Raw genomic sequence first — 23,292 nt, 5'->3', positions numbered from 1 at the left:
ACATTCTTTTTTTTTTTCCTTTTTCACCTTGATGTTTAACATAAGGACATATGTTAACAAAATGTCCTCCTTTACCACAGAAAGAGCAAAGTCTCTTCTTAACCCTAAAGTTTCCCCTTGTTCTGGAGTGACCTGCCCCAATTGCATTGGCTCATCACCAGAAATGAACTCTAGTGTCTCTTTACCCAGAGTGTCAGAAGAGGCCGCTTCCCCATATGATAATACGTCCTGGGGGAGAGGTACTTTAGATCTCTCCCTCAGGCGTCTATCAATATGTACAGCTAGAGACATGGCCGCCTCCAATGATTCTGGATTTTCGTGAAATGCCAAGGCGTCCTTCAGGTTCTCAGACAGCCCTTGACAGAATTGACTACGGAGAGCTGGGTCTTTCCACTCCGTATCAGTTGCCCACCTCCTAAATTCAGAGCAATAGGACTCAGCAGAACGTTCTCCCTGACGCAAGACAAGCAATTTAGATTCTGTCAGGGAAACCCGATCTGTGTTATCGTAGATAAGCCCCAGAGCTCTGAAAAATTCATCTACAGACTGGAGGGTTGTGATCCGGTTGGCAAAGAGAAAGCCCAAGACTGAGCGTCACCTCTCGGCAATGAAATAATAATACCTACTCTTTGACTCTCGTCCCCTAAAGAGTTAGGACGTAGTCTAAAGTATAATTTGCACAATTCCCTGAACCGAACAAAGTTGTCACTTCCCCCGGAAAACCTATCCGGGCAGAGCCGGCTCCACCCATAAGCAAAGTACTCCAGCACGTAGAGAGCCGCTCTGGCCAGGCTTAGCATTAGGACCTTTTTATCCGGCCCGCAGCGCCACCTCCTAGCTAATTAATTCACTTCACTTGCCGCTGAGGTAAATGCAGAGAAGCGCCGTAATCTCGCACAGGCGCACTGGATACAGTAGTCTGCGCCAGGGCAGTGCGGACTACTAGCAGAGGCATCGTCGAGCGAAGTGCGCATGCACTGTCTTCCAGCACACCTCCCTCGACGATACTTCTGCCAGTAGTCAGCACGGGCGCAGACTACTGTATCCAGTGCGCCTGTGCGAGATTACGGCCCTTCTCTGCATTTACCTCAGCGGCAAGTGAAGTGAATAAATTAGCTAGGAGGCAGCCCTAGGCAGGGAGGGGATCTGTGGATGACACTGATGGGGATCTGTGGGTGACACTGATGGGGATCTGTGGATGACACTAGTGGGGATCTGTGGATGACACTTGTGGGGATCTGGGGATGAGATGGTATATAGCTGGAGGGAGAAAACGTGGCCTTACCACAATGAAGGGTACAGTCTGTTTGGGCAACAAAATTAGCTTTTGCCTAGGGTGGCAAAAATCCTTGCACCAGTCCTGTATCCGGGAGAGCGACCTTCGGTTCAGGCCAGGCATGGTTCCCGCTGCCAGAACACATCGCCTGTGATCTCTGAAACTGTGCAACGGCCGTGCGGAGGTCAGCCACCTCCAAAGAACAGCCCCTGCATACGATAGACCAGTACAGAAACAGTATCCATAGCTGCACTGACAAAACAAAGGATAACAGTTTTTTGGGCGGTTGATAATGTCACGGGGAAGGGGGAAACACCAGAGACACACATAGGAATAGATAACAGTCTAGGCTGCAAAAGCTAAGGAAGAGGGATGGTGACCTCCTAGTAGTCCCTAGGCCTTTCCCTAACTCCTGCCAGTATGAGCAGATCCTGATGGTGGAAATGCTCATACGCCGGATACCTAGGTCCTGCTGAAACTGACGATCCCTAGAATAAGAAGCAGGAGACGAGACAGCGGGTTCATTCCCAGATGAAGGAACCCGCATCTTCCTGAGGCCTAGAACAAAACACACCAGAAAACAACAACAGAAAGGTAACAAGCACTTAGCTTTGAGATGTCTGGAGAAGCAGGAGATCCAAAACAAGCTCTAGCAACTCCAAGAGGAAATATCAACCGCATGGTTAGCAGTGTGAGGCAGACCTAAATAGAGCCTCATCACTGATAACGAGCAGAACCTGAGGAGAGGTGAGATACTATCAAACAACAACCTACTAAGAGGAAAACAAAAAGACCTGTCAGATAGCCTCACGTGCAGCAAGTCTATCCGATCTTCTCACCCCTGTCACGGGAGGGACCGTGACAATTCCATTCAGGTCTCATACAAGCCTATAACACCATTTACAGACCTCCCTAGTGTCCCTCTTTTTGACCCAAGTCGCCATGTCCCTCTTTGCGCCATAAATGTCCCTCTTTTCGATCTGAGGTATAGATTTTCATTACTGCATGTACAATATTGACCCAGAAAGTGTTTGGTATATTAGAGCCCACCTTGTATATTATTTCATTATTTGATGCAATTAGAATTTTAGAAATGTCTATATTCAGATATTTTTTGCCCTATTTCATAAGAGAAAACTATTGAAATGTATAAAAATGCAGGACAAAATGGATCTTTCACGCAATGAACCATTAGTGTCCCTCTTTGAATGATCAAAAAGTTGGGAGGTATAGTACCTTATGATAGATTTTATCAGGTATACATATTAGGGGTCATTTACAAAGGCCGGCTTTTTATGCCGATCTTTGTTCCACCTTGGCACTGCTGGAGGATTAGCCCAATTTATGAATTAGGTGCACCTCTGGCACTCCATGTGCATGGAGTAAAAACTATTCGGGCCTACTACTCCTCTTTTACACCTATTTACAGGCGTAAAAGATAGTAAATGTGTCAGGGCTGGAGTACCGGCCCCCGCCTCGCAGTCGCCACTTCTAAATATTTGCAAAAAGGGAGCTTGCGACTATTTTTATGCCTAAAATTATTTGTAAGGATATTATTACGTTTTAAGCTATTCACCCATAACTAGGGATGAGTGAATTGACTTCAGATGAAACATCCGAAGTTGATTCACATAGAACTTCATTTCAATACTGTACGGAGCGAGGGCTCCGTACAGTATTAGAATGTATTGGCTCAGATTATGCGAGACTTTGCGTAATATCTTCATAAATTGATTTGTACTGTAAAAAAAACATTTCCTGAGTTCAGAAAATTGTTTTTTTTTACAGTAAAAATCAATTTATGAAGTCATTATACATCTGAGCCAATACATTCTAATACTGTACGGAGCGCTCGCTCCGTACAGTATTGAAACGAAATTTTATGCGAATCGACTTCGGATGTTTCATCCAAAGTTGATTTGCTCATCCCTACCCATAACCCTAAGGGGACTGAGTATAGTTATGCATTGGGCGGAGTTAGAGGCGTGGCTTAGTATATAAAAATTTGCCATGGTACACTATGCGAACAACTGATATTGTCCCTCTTTCTGACTTACTAAAGTTGGGAGGTATGCATTTAGTTCATCCCCATTTTTAAGGGGTATTAATACAGGACTACATACAGGGAGTGCAGAATTATTAGGCAAGTTGTATTTTTGAGGATTAATTTTATTATTGAACAACAACCATGTTCTTAATGAACCCAAAAAACTCATTAATATCAAAGCTGAATATTTTTGGAAGTAGTTTTTAGTTTGTTTTTAGTTTTAGCTATTTTAGGGGGATATCTGTGTGTGCAGGTGACTATTACTGTGCATAATTATTAGGCAACTTAACAAAAAACAAATATATACCCATTTCAATTATTTATTTTTACCAGTGAAACCAATATAACATCTCAACATTTACAAATATACATTTCTGACATTCAAAAACAAAACAAAAACAAATCAGTGACCAATATAGCCACCTTTCTTTGCAAGGACACTCAAAAGCCTGCCATCCATGGATTCTGTCAGTGTTTTGATCTGTTCACCATCAACATTGCGTGCAGCAGCAACCACAGCCTCCCAGACACTGTTCAGAGAGGTGTACTGTTTTCCCTCCTTGTAAATCTCACATTTGATGATGGACCACAGGTTCTCAATGGGGTTCAGATCAGGTGAACAAGGAGGCCATGTCACTAGATTTTCTTCTTTTATACCCTTTCTTGCCAGCCACGCTGTGGAGTACTTGGACGCGTGTGATGGAGCATTGTCCTGCATGAAAATCATGTTTTTCTTGAAGGATGCAGACTTCTTCCTGTACCACTGCTTGAAGAAGGTGTCTTCCAGAAACTGGCAGTAGGACTGGGAGTTGAGCTTGACTCCATCCTCAACCCGAAAAGGCCCCACAAGCTCATCTTTGATGATACCAGCCCAAACCAGTACTCCACCTCCACCTTGCTGGCGTCTGAGTCGGACTGGAGCTCTCTGCCCTTTACCAATCCAGCCACGGGCCCATCTATCTGGCCCATCAAGACTCACTCTCATTTCATCAGTCCATAAAACCTTAGAAAAATCAGTCTTGAGATATTTCTTAGCCCAGTCTTGACGTTTCAGCTTGTGTGTCTTGTTCAGTGGTGGTCGTCTTTCAGCCTTTCTTACCTTGGCCATGTCTCTGAGTATTGCACACCTTGTGCTTTTGGGCACTCCAGTGATGTTGCAGCTCTGAAATATGGCCAAACTGGTGGCAAGTGGCATCTTGGCAGCTGCACGCTTGACTTTTCTCAGTTCATGGGCAGTTATTTTGCGCCTTGGTTTTTCCACACGCTTCTTGCGACCCTGTTGACTATTTTGAATGAAACGCTTGATTGTTCGATGATCACGCTTCAGAAGCTTTGCAAATTTAAGAGTGCTGCATCCCTCTGCAAGATATCTCACTATTTTTGACTTTTCTGAGCCTGTCAATTCCTTCTTTTGACCCATTTTGCCAAAGGAAAGGAAGTTGCCTAATAATTATGCACACCTAATATAGGGTGTTGATGTCATTAGACCACACCCCTTCTCATTACAGAGATGCACATCACCTAATATGCTTAATTGGTAGTAGGCTTTCGAGCCTATACAGCTTGGAGTAAGACAACATGCATAAAGAGGATGATGTGGTCAAAATACTCATTTGCCTAATAATTCTGCACGCAGTGTATATATGTGGTTTAGTCCTGCTACACCTTTGGCTCCCCTAGTGTATTATCACAGAGGAGACATGACTTACCCTTGCAAACTTGGGGCACCTTTTGTCAGTGTACCCGGCTTTTTGGTGTAGACTCCCAGGGTGGTGGGGATTGTTTGCCTGGTATTGGGCAGTGCTCCACATCTTTAATAAGTATCTTTTAATAAAGTTTAGTATTTGGATTTTGTAGTGATTGATATCTTATTGCGAGGTCTACTTTTACATTTTTCTCCCGTGATCTCTTCTCTTACCACAATAAAGATGAAACCCAAGGATTGGACACCTCAAGCAGAAGCTGCATTCTAAACCCCGAAAGCAAGCCTCCTCTTTCATTGTCCTGATATCACAAGGCAGTTCTTCTTGGAGGAGGATGTGTCATCTGTAGGAGCTGAGCAGCACTGACACAAAAGAGCTCCAGGGGCAGGACTGTTGATAGGAACTATTCTACTGGAGATCACAAGCTTCTCACCATCAAATTAGCTCTAAAACTTACAGAACCTGGTCATGTGATCCCTGACTCCTCCCACACATATTCACATGCTCATGACATCATCACAGGTCCTTTATCTCCTCCAGCAGCACAGCCTGGAGCCTGACTCCTCCCACACATGGTCACATGCTCATGACATCATGAAAGGTCCTTTAGCCCACTAGTCTCCCCCTCCCCCATACATGTAGTGTCCAGCGGTGCAGGTGGAGGTATGTGTACAGTCACTGCTTACATCAGGGATTGTTTATTTGTGAGATGACTTGTATTTTGTAATGGAACCGTTACATTAAAGAGATGTGTTGGTATACTGATGATCTGTCCTCAGGATCGGTCATCAGTAGCGATGAGTGAAGTTTGCTCTGGATCATAGATCTGAGGTCGTTTCGGTCAAAACTTTGTTTGAATGCTGTATGGCGATCCATCTCCATACAGCATTCAAATGTATGGGCTGCGCAGAGGTGAAATTCGTTATCTCGGAAGTCTCGCAAGACTTCGGTGAATAACTTCAGACTTCGATGTCTCAACTTGAAAACTATTTTAAAACTGGGATCTGAAGTCAGCTTTGGTATCTACCGGTACCTGGGTACCTAAGACGACTTTGGATCCAAGTGTTAAAATGGTTTTCAAGTTGAGTAATTGATGTCCGAAGTTATTCACCAAAGTCTTGCGAGACGTAGGAGAAAATGAATGTCACCTCCGTGCAGCCCATACATTTAAATGCTATACGGAGATGGATCTCCGTACATGCATTCAAACAAAGTTTTGACTGAAGCAACTTTGGATCTATGATCGCTTCGCTCAACACTAGTCATCAGTATCATATTAGTGGAGGTCTGACTTCTGCCCGCCATCGATCATCTGTATGAAGAGGCAGCGGTGCTCCTGCAAACTATTCTTCTACTTCAATATTATCCATGTAGAGGCGGCTCTGCGTTATTACCACTGCTCGTACCATTCAAGTGAACAGGGGCTGAGGTGAGACTATATGATAGAATGTTGTGACATCACTGACCTAGGGTAATCAGCGAGAAGGCTACGACGCACAAAGGAGCGCCAGTGCCTTCTCAAACAACTGATCTGCGGGGTCCTGGGTGTCGGACCCCCAACAATCTGATGATAATTACCTTTCCTTTCCTAGTTATATAGTTCGATAGCCCCTTCTACCCCCAGAGGATTTTTTGACTTTGCGTTTTTGTTTTGAGCTCCCCGCCTTCCCAGAGCCATAACTTTTTTTATTTTTCCAGTCACATTATTTTTTGGCGGGACAAATTGTACTTTCCAACACCACCATTTAATATTGCATAGAATGTAGTGGGAAGTGGGAAAGGGTGGTGGAATTGGAAAAAATAAATAAACGCAATTTTGACACAGTTTTACTTCTTTTTTTTTTACGGCGTTCACTGTGCGGTAAAATTTACTTGTGATCTTCATTCTCCAGGTCAGTACGAATCTGGCGATACCTAACATATGCATGGTTTTTCTTGCATTTTGATACTGAAAAAAAAATTAATTCATTTTTATTTTTTTGCTGTCATATTCTGACCCCTATAACTTTTTTTGTAATTATGTGTATACAGGGAGTGCAGAATTATTAGGCAAGTTGTATTTTTGAGGATTAATTTTATTATTGAACAACAACCATGTTCCCAATGAACCCAAAAAACTCATTAATATCAAAGCTGAATATTTTTGGAAGTAGTTTTTAGTTTGTTTTTAGTTTTAGCTATTTTAGGGGGATATCTGTGTGTGCAGGTGACTATTACTGTGCATAATTATTAGGCAACTTAACAAAAAACAAATATATACCCATTTCAATTATTTATTTTTACCAGTGAAACCAATATAACATCTCAACATTCACAAATATACATTTCTGACATTAAAAAACAAAACAAAAACAAATCAGTGACCAATATAGCCACCTTTCTTTGCAAGGACACTCAAAAGCCTGCCATCCATGGATTCTGTCAGTGTTTTGATCTGTTCACCATCAACATTGCGTGCAGCAGCAACCACAGCCTCCCAGACACTGTTCAGAGAGGTGTACTGTTTTCCCTCCTTGTAAATCTCACATTTGATGATGGACCACAGGTTCTCAATGGGGTTCAGATCAGGTGAACAAGGAGGCCATGTCATTAGATTTTCTTCTTTTATACCCTTTCTTGCCAGCCACGCTATGGAGTACTTGGACGCGTGCGATGGAGCATTGTCCTGCATGAAAATCATGTTTTTCTTGAAGGATGCAGACTTCTTCCTGTACCACTGCTTGAAGAAGGTGTCTTCCAGAAACTGGCAGTAGGACTGGGAGTTGAGCTTGACTCCATCCTCAACCCGAAAAGGCCCGACAAGCTCATCTTTGATGATACCAGCCCAAACCAGTACTCCACCTCCACCTTGCTGGCGTCTGAGTCGGACTGGAGCTCTCTGCCCTTTACCAATCCAGCCACGGGCCCATCCATCTGGCCCATCAAGACTCACTCTCATTTCATCAGTCCATAAAACCTTAGAAAAATCAGTCTTGAGATATTTCTTGGCCCAGTCTTGACGTTTCAGCTTGTGTGTCTTGTTCAGTGGTGGTCGTCTTTCAGCCTTTCTTACCTTGGCCATGTCTCTGAGTATTGCACACCTTGTGCTTTTGGGCACTCCAGTGATGTTGCAGCTCTGAAATATGGCCAAACTGGTGGCAAGTGGCATCTTGGCAGCTGCACGCTTGACTTTTCTCAGTTCATGGGCAGTTATTTTGCGCCTTGGTTTTTCCACACGCTTCTTGCGACCCTGTTGACTATTTTGAATGAAACGCTTGATTGTTCGATGATCACGATTCAGAAGCTTTGCAATTTTAAGAGTGCTGCATCCCTCTGCAAGATATCTCACTATTTTTGACTTTTCTGAGCCTGTCAAGTCCTTCTTTTGACCCATTTTGCCAAAGGAAAGGAAGTTGCCTAATAATTATGCACACCTAATATAGGGTGTTGATGTCATTAGACCACACCCCTTCTCATTACAGAGATGCACATCACCTAATATGCTTAATTGGTAGTAGGCTTTCGAGCCTATACAGCTTGGAGTAAGACAACATGCATAAAGAGGATGATGTGGTCAAAATACTCATTTGCCTAATAATTCTGCACGCAGTGTAGAGCTGTATGTGGGCTCATTTTTTGTGGGGCGTTCTTTTCATTCATTGATACCATTCTGGAGTGTGTACAACTTTTTGATCACTTTTATTTAACTTTTTGTGGGAGGAGTAGCGACCAAAAAATGGCAAATCGGAAATTTTACCCTTTTTTTCATTTTGCCTTTTTCCATATCGGATTAATGCTTTAGCATTTTGATAGTACTGGCGTTTTCACATGCGGAGATGCCCATCCTGTGTATTATTTTATTTTTTTACATTTTTTATTCTCATTTTAGGAAAAGGGGAGTAAATAGAATTTTTTTATTTTTTTATTTCTAAAAAACGGAAAAAAAAATCTTTTACACTTTTTTATAGTTCCCTATGGGAACTATAAGAAGCAATCATTAGATTGTTATTCTCATAGACTCCAATGCACTAGGAGAGGAAACTAACTTGTGTGGTAAATCCTTACGAGACAAATATGCTGCAATGTGAAGAAGTGCAACATTCTTTAAAGGGCACATTACTTAACTGCAAATTTCTTTCTTTTATCTGAAAGTTACATTTTCCGAGGAAGTGGAAAAATTAGATCAGACTTTGATTCAAATAAAAGGGAATTCACTGTATTGGTACCTGAGGGGCTCTACAGTAACAACAGTAATTGTATTTTACATCTTCTCTCCATTCAGGTTCCTACAATATAGGATCTGCTCAGTTGAGATCTTCTATATAAGATCCTTCTCCTGATTGACCCGTCAAGCATGGATAGGGACAGGGACAAGATGGTGGAGAGTATAATAAATCTCACCCTAGAGATTCTCTTCCAGTTTACTGGAGAGGTGAGAGATTCTGATGATGTCACATTACATCATCTTATCTATGTTACTAACAGATGGACATGACTGGAGAGGTGAGGGACTCTGGAGATGTATGGAGTGATATTTATTACTATGTCTCTCCATAACCAGGACTACACAGTAGTGAAGAAGACCTCTAATGAGCGCTGTCAGGCACCTGTGTCTGAGGAATGGGGAAGAACCCTGATGCCGATCATGAGGCCTCCACTTCAGCCCCTGATACATGAGAAAATCAATAGAGAGAAGATCCTAGAACTCACCAACACGATGATTGAGCTGCTGACTGGAGAGGTGACCCTGCTGGGAATGCTGGGATATTATACAGAAACGCTATGAAGGTGTCTGGGTGATGACTGTATCATTGTGTTGTCAGGTTCCTATAAGGTGTCAGGATGTCACCGTCTATTTCTCCATGGAGGAGTGGGAGTATTTAGAAGGACACAAAGATCTGTACAAGGACGTCATGATGGAGGATCACTGGCCCCTCACATCACCAGGTAATAGACATGACTAAATACATGTGTCATCTCATTATCTGTATATAAGGAATGAATTTAGTCACTCCATGTGTTTCCTACAGTGAAGGAAGAGAGAAGAACATTGGAGAGATGTCCCAGTCCTCTTCTTCCACTGGATGGGTCAGAAGAACATCACAATGTTGATCAAGGTTATCAGGTAGATAATGTTTCATGAAATGTACCCTATGATCTGCAGAAGGCTATTAAGATCTTGTGTTCAGTCTTGTTTTATACAACATTATTATATGTTTTCTCATTGTATAATGAGAAAGGTAAGGATGGCAGGAGTACAGCTTACCATAGACATTACATGTTGTCTGGTTCTTCTCAGTTTTCTGGTTATGGAGACTGATGGTTGGAATGAGGAACCAAGAGGTTGGATTTATACAGGAGACCTGCAGATATTTGTCCAGTAATTTTGGTTGTTATATTAGTTACTGATTTCTTTTTTTATGGTTGTATAAAACATTACACTTGACTTCTCCAAATATATGACTTTTGCAATATTTCTTTCACAGCAGATAAAGAGTGAAGATTTGAACATTATTAAGACTACAGAAACATATGTGAAGAGTGATGAGCAAAGTACTGAAGACATTCCTACAGATAACTCCCAAGGTGAGTAGCAACCACTAAATAAAGCAGAGAAGATCCCTCAACATACAATATTAATTGGTGTTTGGGTAGGCAGCCATTGTATGTTGAAACCATGACTCTATGGAAACAGATAATGTAGAGATGAGCAAATCAATTTGGTTACGAATTTCACAAAAATTCTGCTGCCAAATGAATCACAAGTTTTGCCGATTAGCTTTGTCATTTTACTATACAAATCGGATGGAAAATGGACAGGGAGGATGAACATGGAGGGAGGTGGGCCTCCCCTTATTAGCTCAGAGACAGCTCATTGAGTTTCTGGGTGTTGGGTGATCCTGGGTCCTGGGTGATCTACTATATCATTGTAAATTGTCTATACCAGTGTGCAGTGTATTCGTAGAAGAGGAGGATTGTTTAATTGCTCATCTGTCTTTTACTTAGAGAAGAAACACTTACAATTTTTGCTACCATGCCAAATGTTTGACTTGACATTCTTGAAATAGGCCCCATAATAAAATGTCAGAGTGGAAAACAAAAGACTTGTGTTTCATTATCCGCAAGTGAGAATGTGGGTGGCTGTACTAGTGCAAACAACAATAACAGCACCGTAGGCACCACCCTTTTTGCCAGTAGTAGTAGTAGGCCACAGTTCTCCCTTGCTTCTGGTAGGTGCAAGATTATTATTAAAGACATAGAAGATGACATGGTGGACTGGTCGATATCGTCTCTGACTCTGACACAGTGTCTTTAAGCCAACTGTCATCACATTCATCCTTCTCTACCTTGCGGTCCCAGATAAGCCTTTCACTTACGTCACTTTTGTCTTCACGGCCACCTCCTGCTAGGATGCCTTTTGTGTCCTAAGAAGAGGCAACAACACCCCATGTGCTGTGAAAGATATTCAAGATAGTCTTCTTGTTGATGACTTGTGTGAGAAGCCTTTGGACCTTCATGAGGAGGAGATTCAGGCGGAGGTGGGGGATCCAATGTATAACTGTGTTGGTGGTGATAGTAGTAGTAATGGCACTTGTAGTCACAGTGGTGGTGCAGTGGAGCAGTGGTAGACATGGTCACAGTGGCACTTGGGCAAATACATAGGAGGGAATCGTGAGGGGAGCTAAGGAGTCCATGATGGCATATCACAGTCTGATCAAATTGGTGTGTGTGTGTGTGGGGGGGAGTGAGGACAATAATGATGAATGTGTGTTGGACAGGACTTGTGAGCCGGATCAGGGTGCTGAGGAGGCAGTTACATCTGAGGAAAAGTGTGGTCGCTGTGGTGGCAATAAGAAGCAGAGGCAACGTATGGCCAAAACCTTAAAAAAAAATAAAACAGCCAGGGCCAGATCTATTTTATTGTGGTCAGGTTGGGAACTGGTGATGCCACTGATACTATGGGTGCAGGCTCAAAACATGCCAGACCTAGGCCAAGCTCGGTTGCTGCACAGCACATGAGGCGGCATCAGCCAGACCCTGTGGACCTCCATTCTGAATAGGAACGAGTTTGTCCTCCTCCTAGTCTTCTTTGTGACAGCAAGGCCGTATCCCCAAGCAGTACAGTGTTCTCACCATCATCATTTCCTTCTCCCACCTAGACACCTTCTTCTCCTTGTCCTCCTCTTCACTGTGAAACATCCATAATGCTCAGATCTACAGGAAACTTACTGTGAGAAAACTATTCACGACCAGCATTTAGTGTGTGTGTGTGCAAGCTAAACCCCCACCTGGCCAATTTACTGGAAGTGCAGTTGCTAGTCTACTACTTAGCTGTGACTTCACAGCAATTTAATTCAGCAGGTGAGAGTTAATTCTTGTGTTGTTCTGAGATTGTGGCGCACTTATGCGCCTTCACCAAAATTTTATCCATCAGGCAGTAGTATTTCTGGCCAGCTGTCGATAAAATGTGTAATGTCATTCACCAAATGTGTCACAGTTCTGCGCCTTCACCCAAATTTTACTCATCTGGCAGTAGTATTTCTGGCCAGCTGTCTATAAAATGTGTCTCACCATTCTCCAAATACTGCGTCTTCACCAAAATTGAATTCAGCAGTAAAACTTGTCTGGTTGATCTCCAAATGTGGCGCAGTAGAACTTGTGGTGAGGCAGATTGAAACAGTGGCTGTAACTGGCCCTGTATACTGTTGCTTGACTTCAGCCAATCAGTGTGCGCCACTACCACTTCCAGCACAGTCCCACCTCAGGACTACATTCAACCTCTGATGGTCTATGAGAGGCTATCACAAATTGAGTTTATTGTTTCCTGAATGCAACGTAAGTGGTGGATTTACTGTATTAGATGCAGTAGTGTAACTAGAAATGACTGGGCCCCACAGCAAATTTTGGAATGAGCCCCCCTCCCAGAAACTTCTTTGCCCCTTCTCCTGTGCAATCGGCATTCCCGTGGCTAGTCAAGATTGCTCTCTCAGGTGAGGCCCAGAAGCCGCTGCGTCCGTTTCCTGCAGTATCACTGTATATAAGGTCATTGTATAATACTGTTGATGGTGCCCTGACAATGAAATCTTTTAGTCTTCATCCTGGGTGGGCCCCTTCTGAGTTCGGGCCCAAAAGCAGCCGCTTTACCTATAGCTACGCTCCTGTTTAGATGTCTTTAAAAATAAAGTTTCAGAGCTCAATCCTTTCTGTTCTTTGACAGGGGAGCAACATCTTTTTCCCTCCCAACAGCTACTGAAGGTGTATGGGCCCCTTAAGAGAGAGGATAAAGTATTTCCCAGCATTCTGCTTTTCTTCTTATACAGAACATGTGCAGAAAGAGTCAGATATATTAATAACCTTGAACCCAAAAAGTTGAATCCCCTCAGGGCGGACAATATTCATTTTTGCTTTTTATTTTCTGATTTCCTGGAGCCATCACCTTTTAAATTATCCGCTCACATAGCCATATGAGTGCTTATTTATTTATGTTGCAGTTATTTATGTCGCCATGTAATTTGCAAAAGCTTATAAAACGGGGAAAAATTGTTTTTGGAGTGAAATAGGAAAATAACCCCGCAATTAGTTTTGGGATTTTTGAGTTTTGTTTTTTCATCGTTCAGTGTGCGCTAAAAATGATATGATGGCTTTATTCTATGAGTCAGCACAACTACAGGGATACCAAATCTGAATAGTTTTTATTATGTTTAACTATATATAAAAAAAAAAAATTGTGAGGACTTTTTTTTTTGGGGGGGGGGGGGGCGGGTATTCAACATAACCAAGAAACATCAAATTACATTTAGATTTTTTTCACTTGATAAATATTTTAATGTTTATGTTTCCCACGTTTTTTCTGACTTGGCGATACTGTTCATGTTTTTGAAAGTTTTTTTATTAAAAAATGCATTTATGTGATTATAGGGAATAGGAGTACTGTATTCTGTAGTCCCCTTACGAGACTTGACCAAGAAATCGAATCACTTGTACTGTAAACTGCAATAGAACAAGTCCAGCGGATCATTTTTTTAAAGTCAAAGTATTTTTATTGAAGTATATTCATTAAAGAACAGAAGTACAAAGTACAGACGTATAAATGAATATATAGTACAGCTAGAACTGTTCAACACACGCAGGTGAGCGCAGTAATAGATGAGCAACAAATCCCTTTTAGAGGGAGCGGAATCACAGGTCTGCATAGATGGTAAATATGAGTTTACAAGTTGTACAGAAATAATATACAAAGAAAACATCAAACAGTAATAATAAAACATAGGCTCTACAATTCCTCAGAGTGCACCAGAGAGGGGGGAATGAGGACATACATGGATGCAGAATAGTCTTCTGCAATTTTGCTAAGGAGAGCAGGAGATCAGGGGGGGAGCATATATCTAGAAGACTTCCAAATACCCCATGTTTTTTCATATTTATTTGTGTTACAGGTTGTGTTGCTGGATGCAGAGGCCATGATTTGTTCATATAGGCAAGTTTTGTTAACCCTTTGTGTGACCTCAAGTATAGTGGGCGGGTATGGAGATTTCCATTTGGAGGTGATCGCCAATTTGGCTGAGAGGAGGATATGACAAACTATACCTCTAAGTGAGCTAGGTATATCCATGATATCTATCATCAATAATGCTAAGGAGGGGGAAGGGGATCACAGGGTTGACTCTGTATTTGAGAGTTGGGAGATTAGGGAAAAGACTTCAACCCAAAAAGGCCTCACTATTGGGCAGTCCCATAGGATATGGAATAACGTGCCTTTATTACCACAGTCCCTCCAGCATCTTGGTGAAACCGATGGATAAATAGTGTGTAGCCTTTCAGGGGTGAAATACCATCTTAAAGCGGTCTTCACAAATGATTCATACTGTGTTACACATGTTATGTTTTTTGAGATATATTTGAACGCTGCTTTCCATTGCAGAGAAGAGAATTCGGATTTTAAGTCTTTTTCCCACGATATCAACGGTGTGGATTTATTGAAGTTATCTTTGTTACTGAGTTGGGAATAAATAGGGCGAAGGGTTTTTGAGAATTGAGTAGGTATTGACCATATCTCAATTAATTGTCTATTGATGGATGGTAAAGTGGGGTTTTCAGTTAGGAAGTGCCTGATTCTAAGGTATTTGTAAAATTCAGTGTTGGGAACCTTATATATGCTATGTAGGCATTCAAAGGACTTTAGGTTATCATTCTGATAAAGTTGGGGGATTTCTGTCAGACCATATCTTCTCCATGTACCTACTCCCAAGTCGGGGATAAGATGGTCAAGGACCGCTAAAGGGGTTGGATTCATATTGGAAGGAGCCTCTTTGCTAGTGAGGGTATGATATTTTATCCAGCAGTTTAGGGCATTAGAGGCAAGGAAAGACAGTTTAGGATTGATAAACTTTTCGGATAATGAGGCTATGAGTATATCTTTGAGGTTTCCTCCTATCACTTCTGTGGAGTCAATGTGAGTCCATTGTTTAGAAAAGTCTAATTTCCACCAGCTCTCCAGGGGGCTTATTTGTGACGCTAAGTAATAGTCATAGATATTAGGTAGGCTAATGCCTCCTACTTGTTTCCTGGTGTGTAGGATTTTGGATGCAATTCTAGGCTTTTTCCCATGCCATAGGAAGGCATTCAGTACCTTATTACATTGCGAGAAGTATGCTATAGGGATTTTGATGGGTAGGACCCTGAATAAATAAAGGAATTTTGGTAATGCGAACATTTGAAAGGTGGCCAGTCTGCCAATCCAAGACACCTCAAATTTATTATATTGGTCAAGGTCTTTTTTGATGTTAGATAGCAAGGAGGGGTAATTAGCTAGAAAAAGACCATGGGTTGAGGAGGTAAGGTTAATACCTAGATATTGAATTTGGTTAGGTTGCCAATCTAAAATGAATTTTCCTTGGAGATGCTGGACTGTTTGGGGGGACAAGTTAATGGGTAATGCTTGGGATTTGGAGGAGTTTAGTTTGTAGTAAGATAGTTGGCCGAAGTGAGTGATAATGTCTAGGGCTGAGGATAGGGAGGATGCAGGGTCTGTAAGCGTGAGTATTATATCATCAGCGTACAAACTCAATTTATGAACGCGGTCTGCTATCTGTACGCCTAGTAGCGGATCATTTTTTTATGCTGGGCTTAGACTATATAGTGTACCAGCCTTTTATATACATAGTAACTCGTCAAACTTGTAGTATTCTTTCATTACTTCTTTAAAGGTATTATCCAGGAAAATATATTTATGACATCCTCAGGATAGGTCATCAGTATCAGATGCGGGGGTGCGACACCCAGGACCCCCTCTGATCAGCTGGCCTTGAGCGCTGCAGCAACTTCCTAGGCCAGTGACATCACTGAACATGGATCACATGGCCTATTTGCAACTCAGCCCCATTCAGGTGAATGGGGCTGAGCTGCAATAACAAGCACTGCCACTATACGATGTACATCTCTGTGCTTAGAAATCTGACGGAACTCTGCATTGCCCACCAGAGCTTCGGTGAGCAAAGCAGTTCCCTGAAACAGCTGATCAGGGGGGATGCCAGGGCCTGGTCCTTTGCTGATGTAATAATGATGACCTATCCTGAGGATAAGTCAACATTATCTTTTTCAGGATAACCGCTTTATTCATCCTGACTACACAGGTTTTATTGGCTGTTTGTTCTTTGGCCCTAAAATTTTTATATTCTGAAATCCTCTGTTCTCTGAGCTTACAGTATTTGCTGTTTGAAAGAGAGAATACAGTACCAAGTATTCTCTGAGTTTCCTCAATGACCATCGGGGTTAAAAAAAAAGGATAACATATACCAGCATCTTCGGCCAACTGATGGACTCATCTGTTGCTTCAGGAAGATCTCTGCAATTGAGCAAAGTCTCTTGTAGCCTGTTATTCACCTTGTCCATTTCCAGCACTGTGTCCTGGCAAGTGACATCATCCATTTCCTAGACAATTGGGTGCTTCTCTCACTACTTTAGTCCCATCTTCAGTGGCATCAAGTTGCCAAGGCCAACATTACGTCAGGCCTGGTGGTGAATGTACATACTTTACCTGGCTCTTATTCCTATGTGTTTATCCTGACCATGGCTTTGTCCGTGACCACAATACTGACTTGTTCTTTAGATTGTCTTCCTGTTACTCATTGTACTTCTCCTGTCTCTGACCCTTGGCTAAGTTTCTGATTTTGTTCCCATTTTTCTTCTGGCTTTTTGCATCCTGGCCCTTCTCCCGATAATAGCCACTGCAGACTTGCCTACCAATCAGCACTACTTCTGCTAATCCATGATTATTCTAGTGACCACAGCCTGGAGATCTTCCTGCAGCAAATTCCATCCCTCATTGCGAAAGTAAAGGTTGAAGAACAGGGGATTCTTTAGACTCCACGTCACAGTTTAGCTCGCACCAACAAATTACATCTTCGAGAATCCACAAGTTCCATAAAATCACACATTTAGAAAATATTCTGAAAAGTTATTTTCTAATATAACTTCTGAGCACAAGCGGTAACAATATATGGCAACCCACAGTGTTGATCAGAGGGAAAGGTTTGTGACCTGTTCTTCTAACCTCTTCAAACTCTCATTCCGCAGAGTCTTGTAATGGCAGACCCAACATCAGGGCAGGATAAACAACCTGCAAGAGAACACCCTTGTGACCTAACATCATGACCTGCCTGCTCTTGACTCTGAGGTCTACTGTTAGATTGTGATCTGTTTTGCCACCACTGTCCTCATTATTCAAGAATGTAATTAGGTTATGATGGTTATTTTATAAAAAAAAATAATACAATGACTTTTATTCTTGGCAGGTGACTGTACCACAAGCTCAAAGAAACACCTGATATCTTTAGATCGTACAGAAAATGTTTGTGGTATCAAAGAGGACACATTTGAAGAGCATGCCATTGTGCCAGATATACCCTCAACCTATCATAGCATTAATCAATCAACTGATCTTTTTCAATGGGTCCAATCTTTGGATTCATCACAGACTGTTAAGCAAAACAAAGAACAAGGATGGGCTGAAACTCCAAGAACTCACACAGGGGAGAAGCCATATTCATGTTCAGAATGTGGAGACTGTTTTATGCAGAAATTAGATCTCCTTAAACATCATAAAATTCACAAGGATGAAAAGCCATTTTTGTGTTCACATTGTGGGAAATGTTTTATACAGAAATCAGATCTCATTAAACATCAGAGAATTCACACAGATATAAAATCATTTACATGTTCAGATTGTGGGAAATGTTTTATACAGAAATCCGATGTCATTAAATATCTGAGATTTCACGCAGATAAAAAGTCATTTTTGTGCTTGGAATGTGGGAAATGTTTTACGCTGAAATCAGCTCTTGTTATACATCAGAGAAGTCACACAGGGGAGAAACCATTTTTATGTTCAGAATGTGGGAAATGTTTTATCCAGAAAGCAGACCTTGTTGCACATCAGAGAATTCACACAGGAGAGAAACCATTTTCATGTTCGCAATGTGGGAAATGTTTTACTCACAGATCATCTTTAATTGCCCATCAAATAATGCACACAGGGGAGAAGCGGTTTTCCTGTTCAGAATGTGGCAAATGTTTTACTCAGAAATCAGCTCTTGTTGTACATCAGAGAATTCACACAGGAGAGAAGCCATTTTCATGTTCAGATTGTGGGAAATGTTTTGCTCAGAAATCACCTCTTGTTGCACATCAGAGACTTCACAAAGCAGAGAAGCCATTTTCACATTGAATTGAGAAAGAGTAATTTTTTAATACAAATGAAATCTTGTTTCCTATCATTTTCATGTTCTCAATATTTTATGTTATTAAACATCTTTGAACTCCTTCACAGAAGTCGTCATATCTTATATATCGTTATATATCACAAAATAATTATTAAAATATGAATATGTATGTGTCTTTTATCCAAAAAAAACTAACAGAATCCAGATAACGCACCTATAGATCCACCATATGCATAGAATATTTCACATAGACAAACTCGTTATCAATTGTTAATAAACATTTACTTTTACATCTTCTATCCTTGTGTCATCCTCCTTTAGCTGTTGCCTCAGAAACTATGGAGTTGCAGGAGAGCTGGTAGTCAGGAATAGAGATGTCGCGAACATAAAATTTTCCGTTCGCGAATGCGAACTTCCGCGAATGTTCACGAACGGGCGAACCGTGCGAACAGCCATAGACTTCAATAGACAGGCAAATTTTAAAACCCACAGGGACTCTTTCTGGCCACAATAGTGATGGAAAAGTTGTTTCAAGGGGACTAACACCTGGACTGTGGCATGCCGGAGGGGGATCCATGGCAAAACTCCCATGGAAAATTACGTAGTTGACGCAGAGTGTGGTAAGTTGAATTCCTGCATTAATCGCATTGCGAATTCAACTTAGAGCTAAGTTCCTAATGGTTGTATTGCTAGAATTAATGAATTTAACGAATATAGCACTATATTCTCAATCTTTGTTATATTCTAGCAATACAACCATTAGGAACCCAGCTCTAAGTTGAATTCGCAATGCGATTAACATAACCTGTATTAATCGCATTGCAATTACAACTTAGTCAAATTTGTGACACTGCAGCTTCAGAATAAATCTAAGATAGATGCTGTCCTTGCTTTTTGATAGGAGGTGGGAGGGTCTGGGAGGGAGGGTATGCTGATTGGCTGGAATGTGTCTGCTGACTGGGAGGTACAGGGTCAAAGTTTGCTCAATGATGATGTATAGGGGGCGGACCGAACATCGCATATGTTCGCCGGCCGCGGCGAACGCGAACAAGCTATGTTTGCCGGGAACTGTTCGCCGGCGAATAGTTTGGGACATCTCTAGTCAGGAATTGCATTGTGTCCAATGGACTTTGTGGGATTTGTTTAACCCGTTCGCTACAGTGCTGGAGCGATAGGCAAACATTAAGCCCGCTTGCGCGTGCAGGAGGTGTCATGGCCAGCGGGTCTCCTCTGTTTCAAATAGCAGAGACCCGCGGTTAATGACCGCGACCGGCAATAATGCCGATCGCGGTCGTTAAAACCTTTTAGATGCCGTGATCAAGTGACACCCAGGGTTTTCAAGCTGCAATAAATGGATTTTAAAAATCCATGAATGTTCAGAATTAAAAATAAACAATTGGATTTTGTAGGCTGAAATATGTGCTTCAAAATCATAAAAAACTTTAAAAAAAAAATTCAAAATATCAAAAATAAATAAATATGTAAATCACTTTTTTAAATCTTTCTGTATAATACAAAAATAAATACATAAATAACAAAAAATAGAAACAACATGGATATCACTGCGTCAGAAAATGCTCGTATTATTAAAATCTAAAAATATTTTTCCAATACGGCAAATGGCATAATGAAGAAAGGGTCAAAATGCCTAATTTGCCTTTTTTTCACTGCTTCTCTAACCCAAAAAATTTAATAAAATGTGATCAAAAAGTCACACACACTTCAAAATGATATCAATAAAAACTACAGATTGGCCTTGAAAAAATATGAGCCCCACACAGCTCAGTAGATATAACTATAAAAAAATTTACACTATTTAGGCTACTTTCACATTAGCGTTGTTGGATTCCGGCAGGCAGTTCCGCTGCCGGAAATGCCTGCCGGGTCCGTGAAACCATATACAAACGGATATCTTTGACGGATCCGGTAAAATAACGGATCAGTCTCATCCGTTATCATCTGGTTTCAGACGGAATAACGGATCCAGTATTTAAATTTTCAAAGACCAAAAGAACCAATTTCACATGCAAATTGTACAGTGGCTATAAAGAGACAACCGAAGGTCGCATACCCCTCAGATGCTGCCTCAAAAGATAGCAAAGATGATGCCGGACCACATTTGGTTTGAATTTCAGGCTCTAATCCTTGTTTTCTGCTGGAGAAAACGTCTTCGAGCCAGACAGCGCCATCGCTATTGGGTGCATCCGATTACTTCTGCCAGAATAAGAAGGGGAGCATTTGAAGTTCTATTTCTCGAACTGCAGATTTATCCGGACAAGTTTCATAACTACTTACAGATGAGCGTCGACAATTTTGACGATCTGCTACAAAGGGTGTCTCATCGCATCGAAAGACAGGACACCACTTTCCGTCGAAGTGTTTCACCTGCAGAACGCTTATTGCTTACGATAAAGTAATAATATATTTATTTTTTATATTTTGCTATTAACTGTTATTTTTGTATAATTTTTTTAACATCGCTTTTACGGGTTCAAAGCTGAAACCAGACATACTTCCCTACCCCATGGTACAAAACTTTTTATTATTTGATACTGTACTCTACTTAGCGCAGCTCTTGATTGCACAGGCCAAGGGCTTTGGAGGCTCGGCATTAGTATGGTTCACTGTGACTTCACCGGCTCCTATGGTCAGGATTTACCCCTATCACGACCATTAGAGACGTTGACTGCACTGTGAGCAATGCTAGCCAGAAGCATACGCCTATCGTTCTCCATGGAGAGCCCGTTCCATCAATGGATTTCTAAAAAATGTCCTTTGCCCTGTGAAAATGACTACAGAACAAAGGAAAGCATTTGAGCATTTAACGGTGGTATGTCCAGTTTAAGGTCACAAACAAGGCCATCCAAATTATATAGCCTGTATTGTTTTTTTTTTTTGTGATTTTGTTTTTACATACTTGCTCATTTTTTCTTTTCTTCTGATAAATTTCTGGCAACAGGAGAAAGTTTGACGTCCCTCCATTATCAGTTTCATCTAGGAATATCCACAGTTTCCTTGATTGTTAAGGATACGTGCTGTGCTTTGTGGGAGCAGTTGCATGCAGAATTTATACCACATCCTAGTAGGCAACAGTGGATAGAAATTTCAGAAACATTTTGGGAGGTGTGCCAGTTGCCTAACTGCCTTGAGGCAGTAGACGGGAAACATATACGTATTATCAAGCCCCAAGGCACTGGTTCTGAGTACTTTAACTACAATATCGCTGATGCCCAGTACTGTTTTGTGGCAATCGATGCTCCTCCCATGCCCTTCGCGTTGGTTGCTGATGAAGCGTTTCAGATGTGTGGCAATCTACTTAATTTGAATATATTCTTTAAGCAGTTTGGTTGTGTGGCTATGTGGGTGGGTGGATACAGTAGTGTGTATTGATTTTCAAAACCTGTTTTGTAAAATTAGTTTGTTTCTTAAACCTTTTTTATACTTTTTTTTTAAAACCATACATGAGTCTTGTTGCATATATTGATCTTCCCACACTGGAGGAGTGACATAAACTTGTATCGTTCCGCTAGCGCTGGGAAATTATGTCAGGCCTCTCTTCTACACACTACTTCTGTGTTCTGACTATAAATACTTATAATCAGTGCCACTTTAGGTATTGAGTCTTTTTGAACCTGATGAAGGGGGCTTGAGTACTCCCGAAACGCGTTGTTTGTTTTATTTGACATAAAAAAGAAAAAACTCAATAAAGAAGAAGATTCTTATTCTTCATGCGAGTGTCCTGGCCGGTGAATTTTGCGCCTTGATTGTATCCTGATACCGCTACTACTTTGTCTTTTGGAGAAGATTGGGCATCCTCTGGAACTTTTGGATACTACGGCAGCATAAACCAACAAGTGGACGCACAAATTTGCACGAAAAGTGCTAAACCTACAGTAGAGTTGTGCCTATTACTAGCACAACTCTTTAAGGTGAGCCTCCATTTTTTTGTTCTATCAACCTGCCATAATTAACTGGAATATACACTGCTCAAAAAAATAAAGGGAACACTGAAACAACACAATGTAACTCCAAGTCAATCGCACTTCTGTGAAATCAAACTGTCCACTTAGGAAGCAACATTGAGTGACAATCAATTTCACATGCTGTTGTGCAAATGGGATAGACAACAGGTGGAAATTATAGGCATTTTAGCAAGACACCCCCAATAAAGGAGTGGTTCTGCAGGTGGTGACCACAGACCACTTCTCAGTTCCTATGCTTCCTGGCTGATGTTTTGGTCACTTTTGAATGCTGGCGGTGCTTTCACTCTAGTGGTAGCATGAGACGGAGTCTACAACCCACACAAGTTGCTCAGGTAGTGCAGCTTATCCAGGATGGCACATCAATGCGAGCTGTGGCAAGAAGGTTTGCTGTGTCTGTCAGCGTAGTGTCCAGAGCATGGAGGCGCTACTAGGAGACAGACCAGTACATCAGGAGACGTGGAGGAGGCCGTAGGAGGGCAACAACCCAGCAGCAGGACCGCTACCTCCGCCTTTGTGCAAGGAGGAACAGGAGGAGCACTGCCAGAGCCCTGCAAAATGACCTCCAGCAGGCCACAAATGTGCA

At 41.6% G+C, this 23,292-nt stretch overlaps 1 protein-coding gene across 1 annotated transcript in view; it reads left to right on the top strand.

The window, feature by feature from the left end:
- Positions 1-18,839, top strand: part of LOC121004499 (oocyte zinc finger protein XlCOF6.1-like) — a 417,876-nt gene extending 399,037 nt beyond the window's left edge. The window contains exons 3-6 of the mRNA XM_040436759.1: positions 10,036-10,130; positions 10,492-10,591; positions 17,800-17,883; positions 17,923-18,839. Coding sequence (XP_040292693.1) covers positions 10,036-10,130; positions 10,492-10,591; positions 17,800-17,883; positions 17,923-18,731 — 1,088 coding nt within the window. The 3' untranslated portion in view covers positions 18,732-18,839. The remainder of the gene's footprint in view (positions 1-10,035; positions 10,131-10,491; positions 10,592-17,799; positions 17,884-17,922) is intronic.
- The last annotated feature ends 4,453 nt before the right edge of the window (positions 18,840-23,292 follow it).

Source organism: Bufo bufo, chromosome 6 (genome assembly GCF_905171765.1).
Source record: "Bufo bufo chromosome 6, aBufBuf1.1, whole genome shotgun sequence".
NCBI lineage: Eukaryota > Metazoa > Chordata > Amphibia > Anura > Bufonidae > Bufo > Bufo bufo.
The sequence above is the reverse complement of the archived record's forward strand: the minus strand, read 5'-3'. Positions and strand labels throughout refer to the sequence as shown.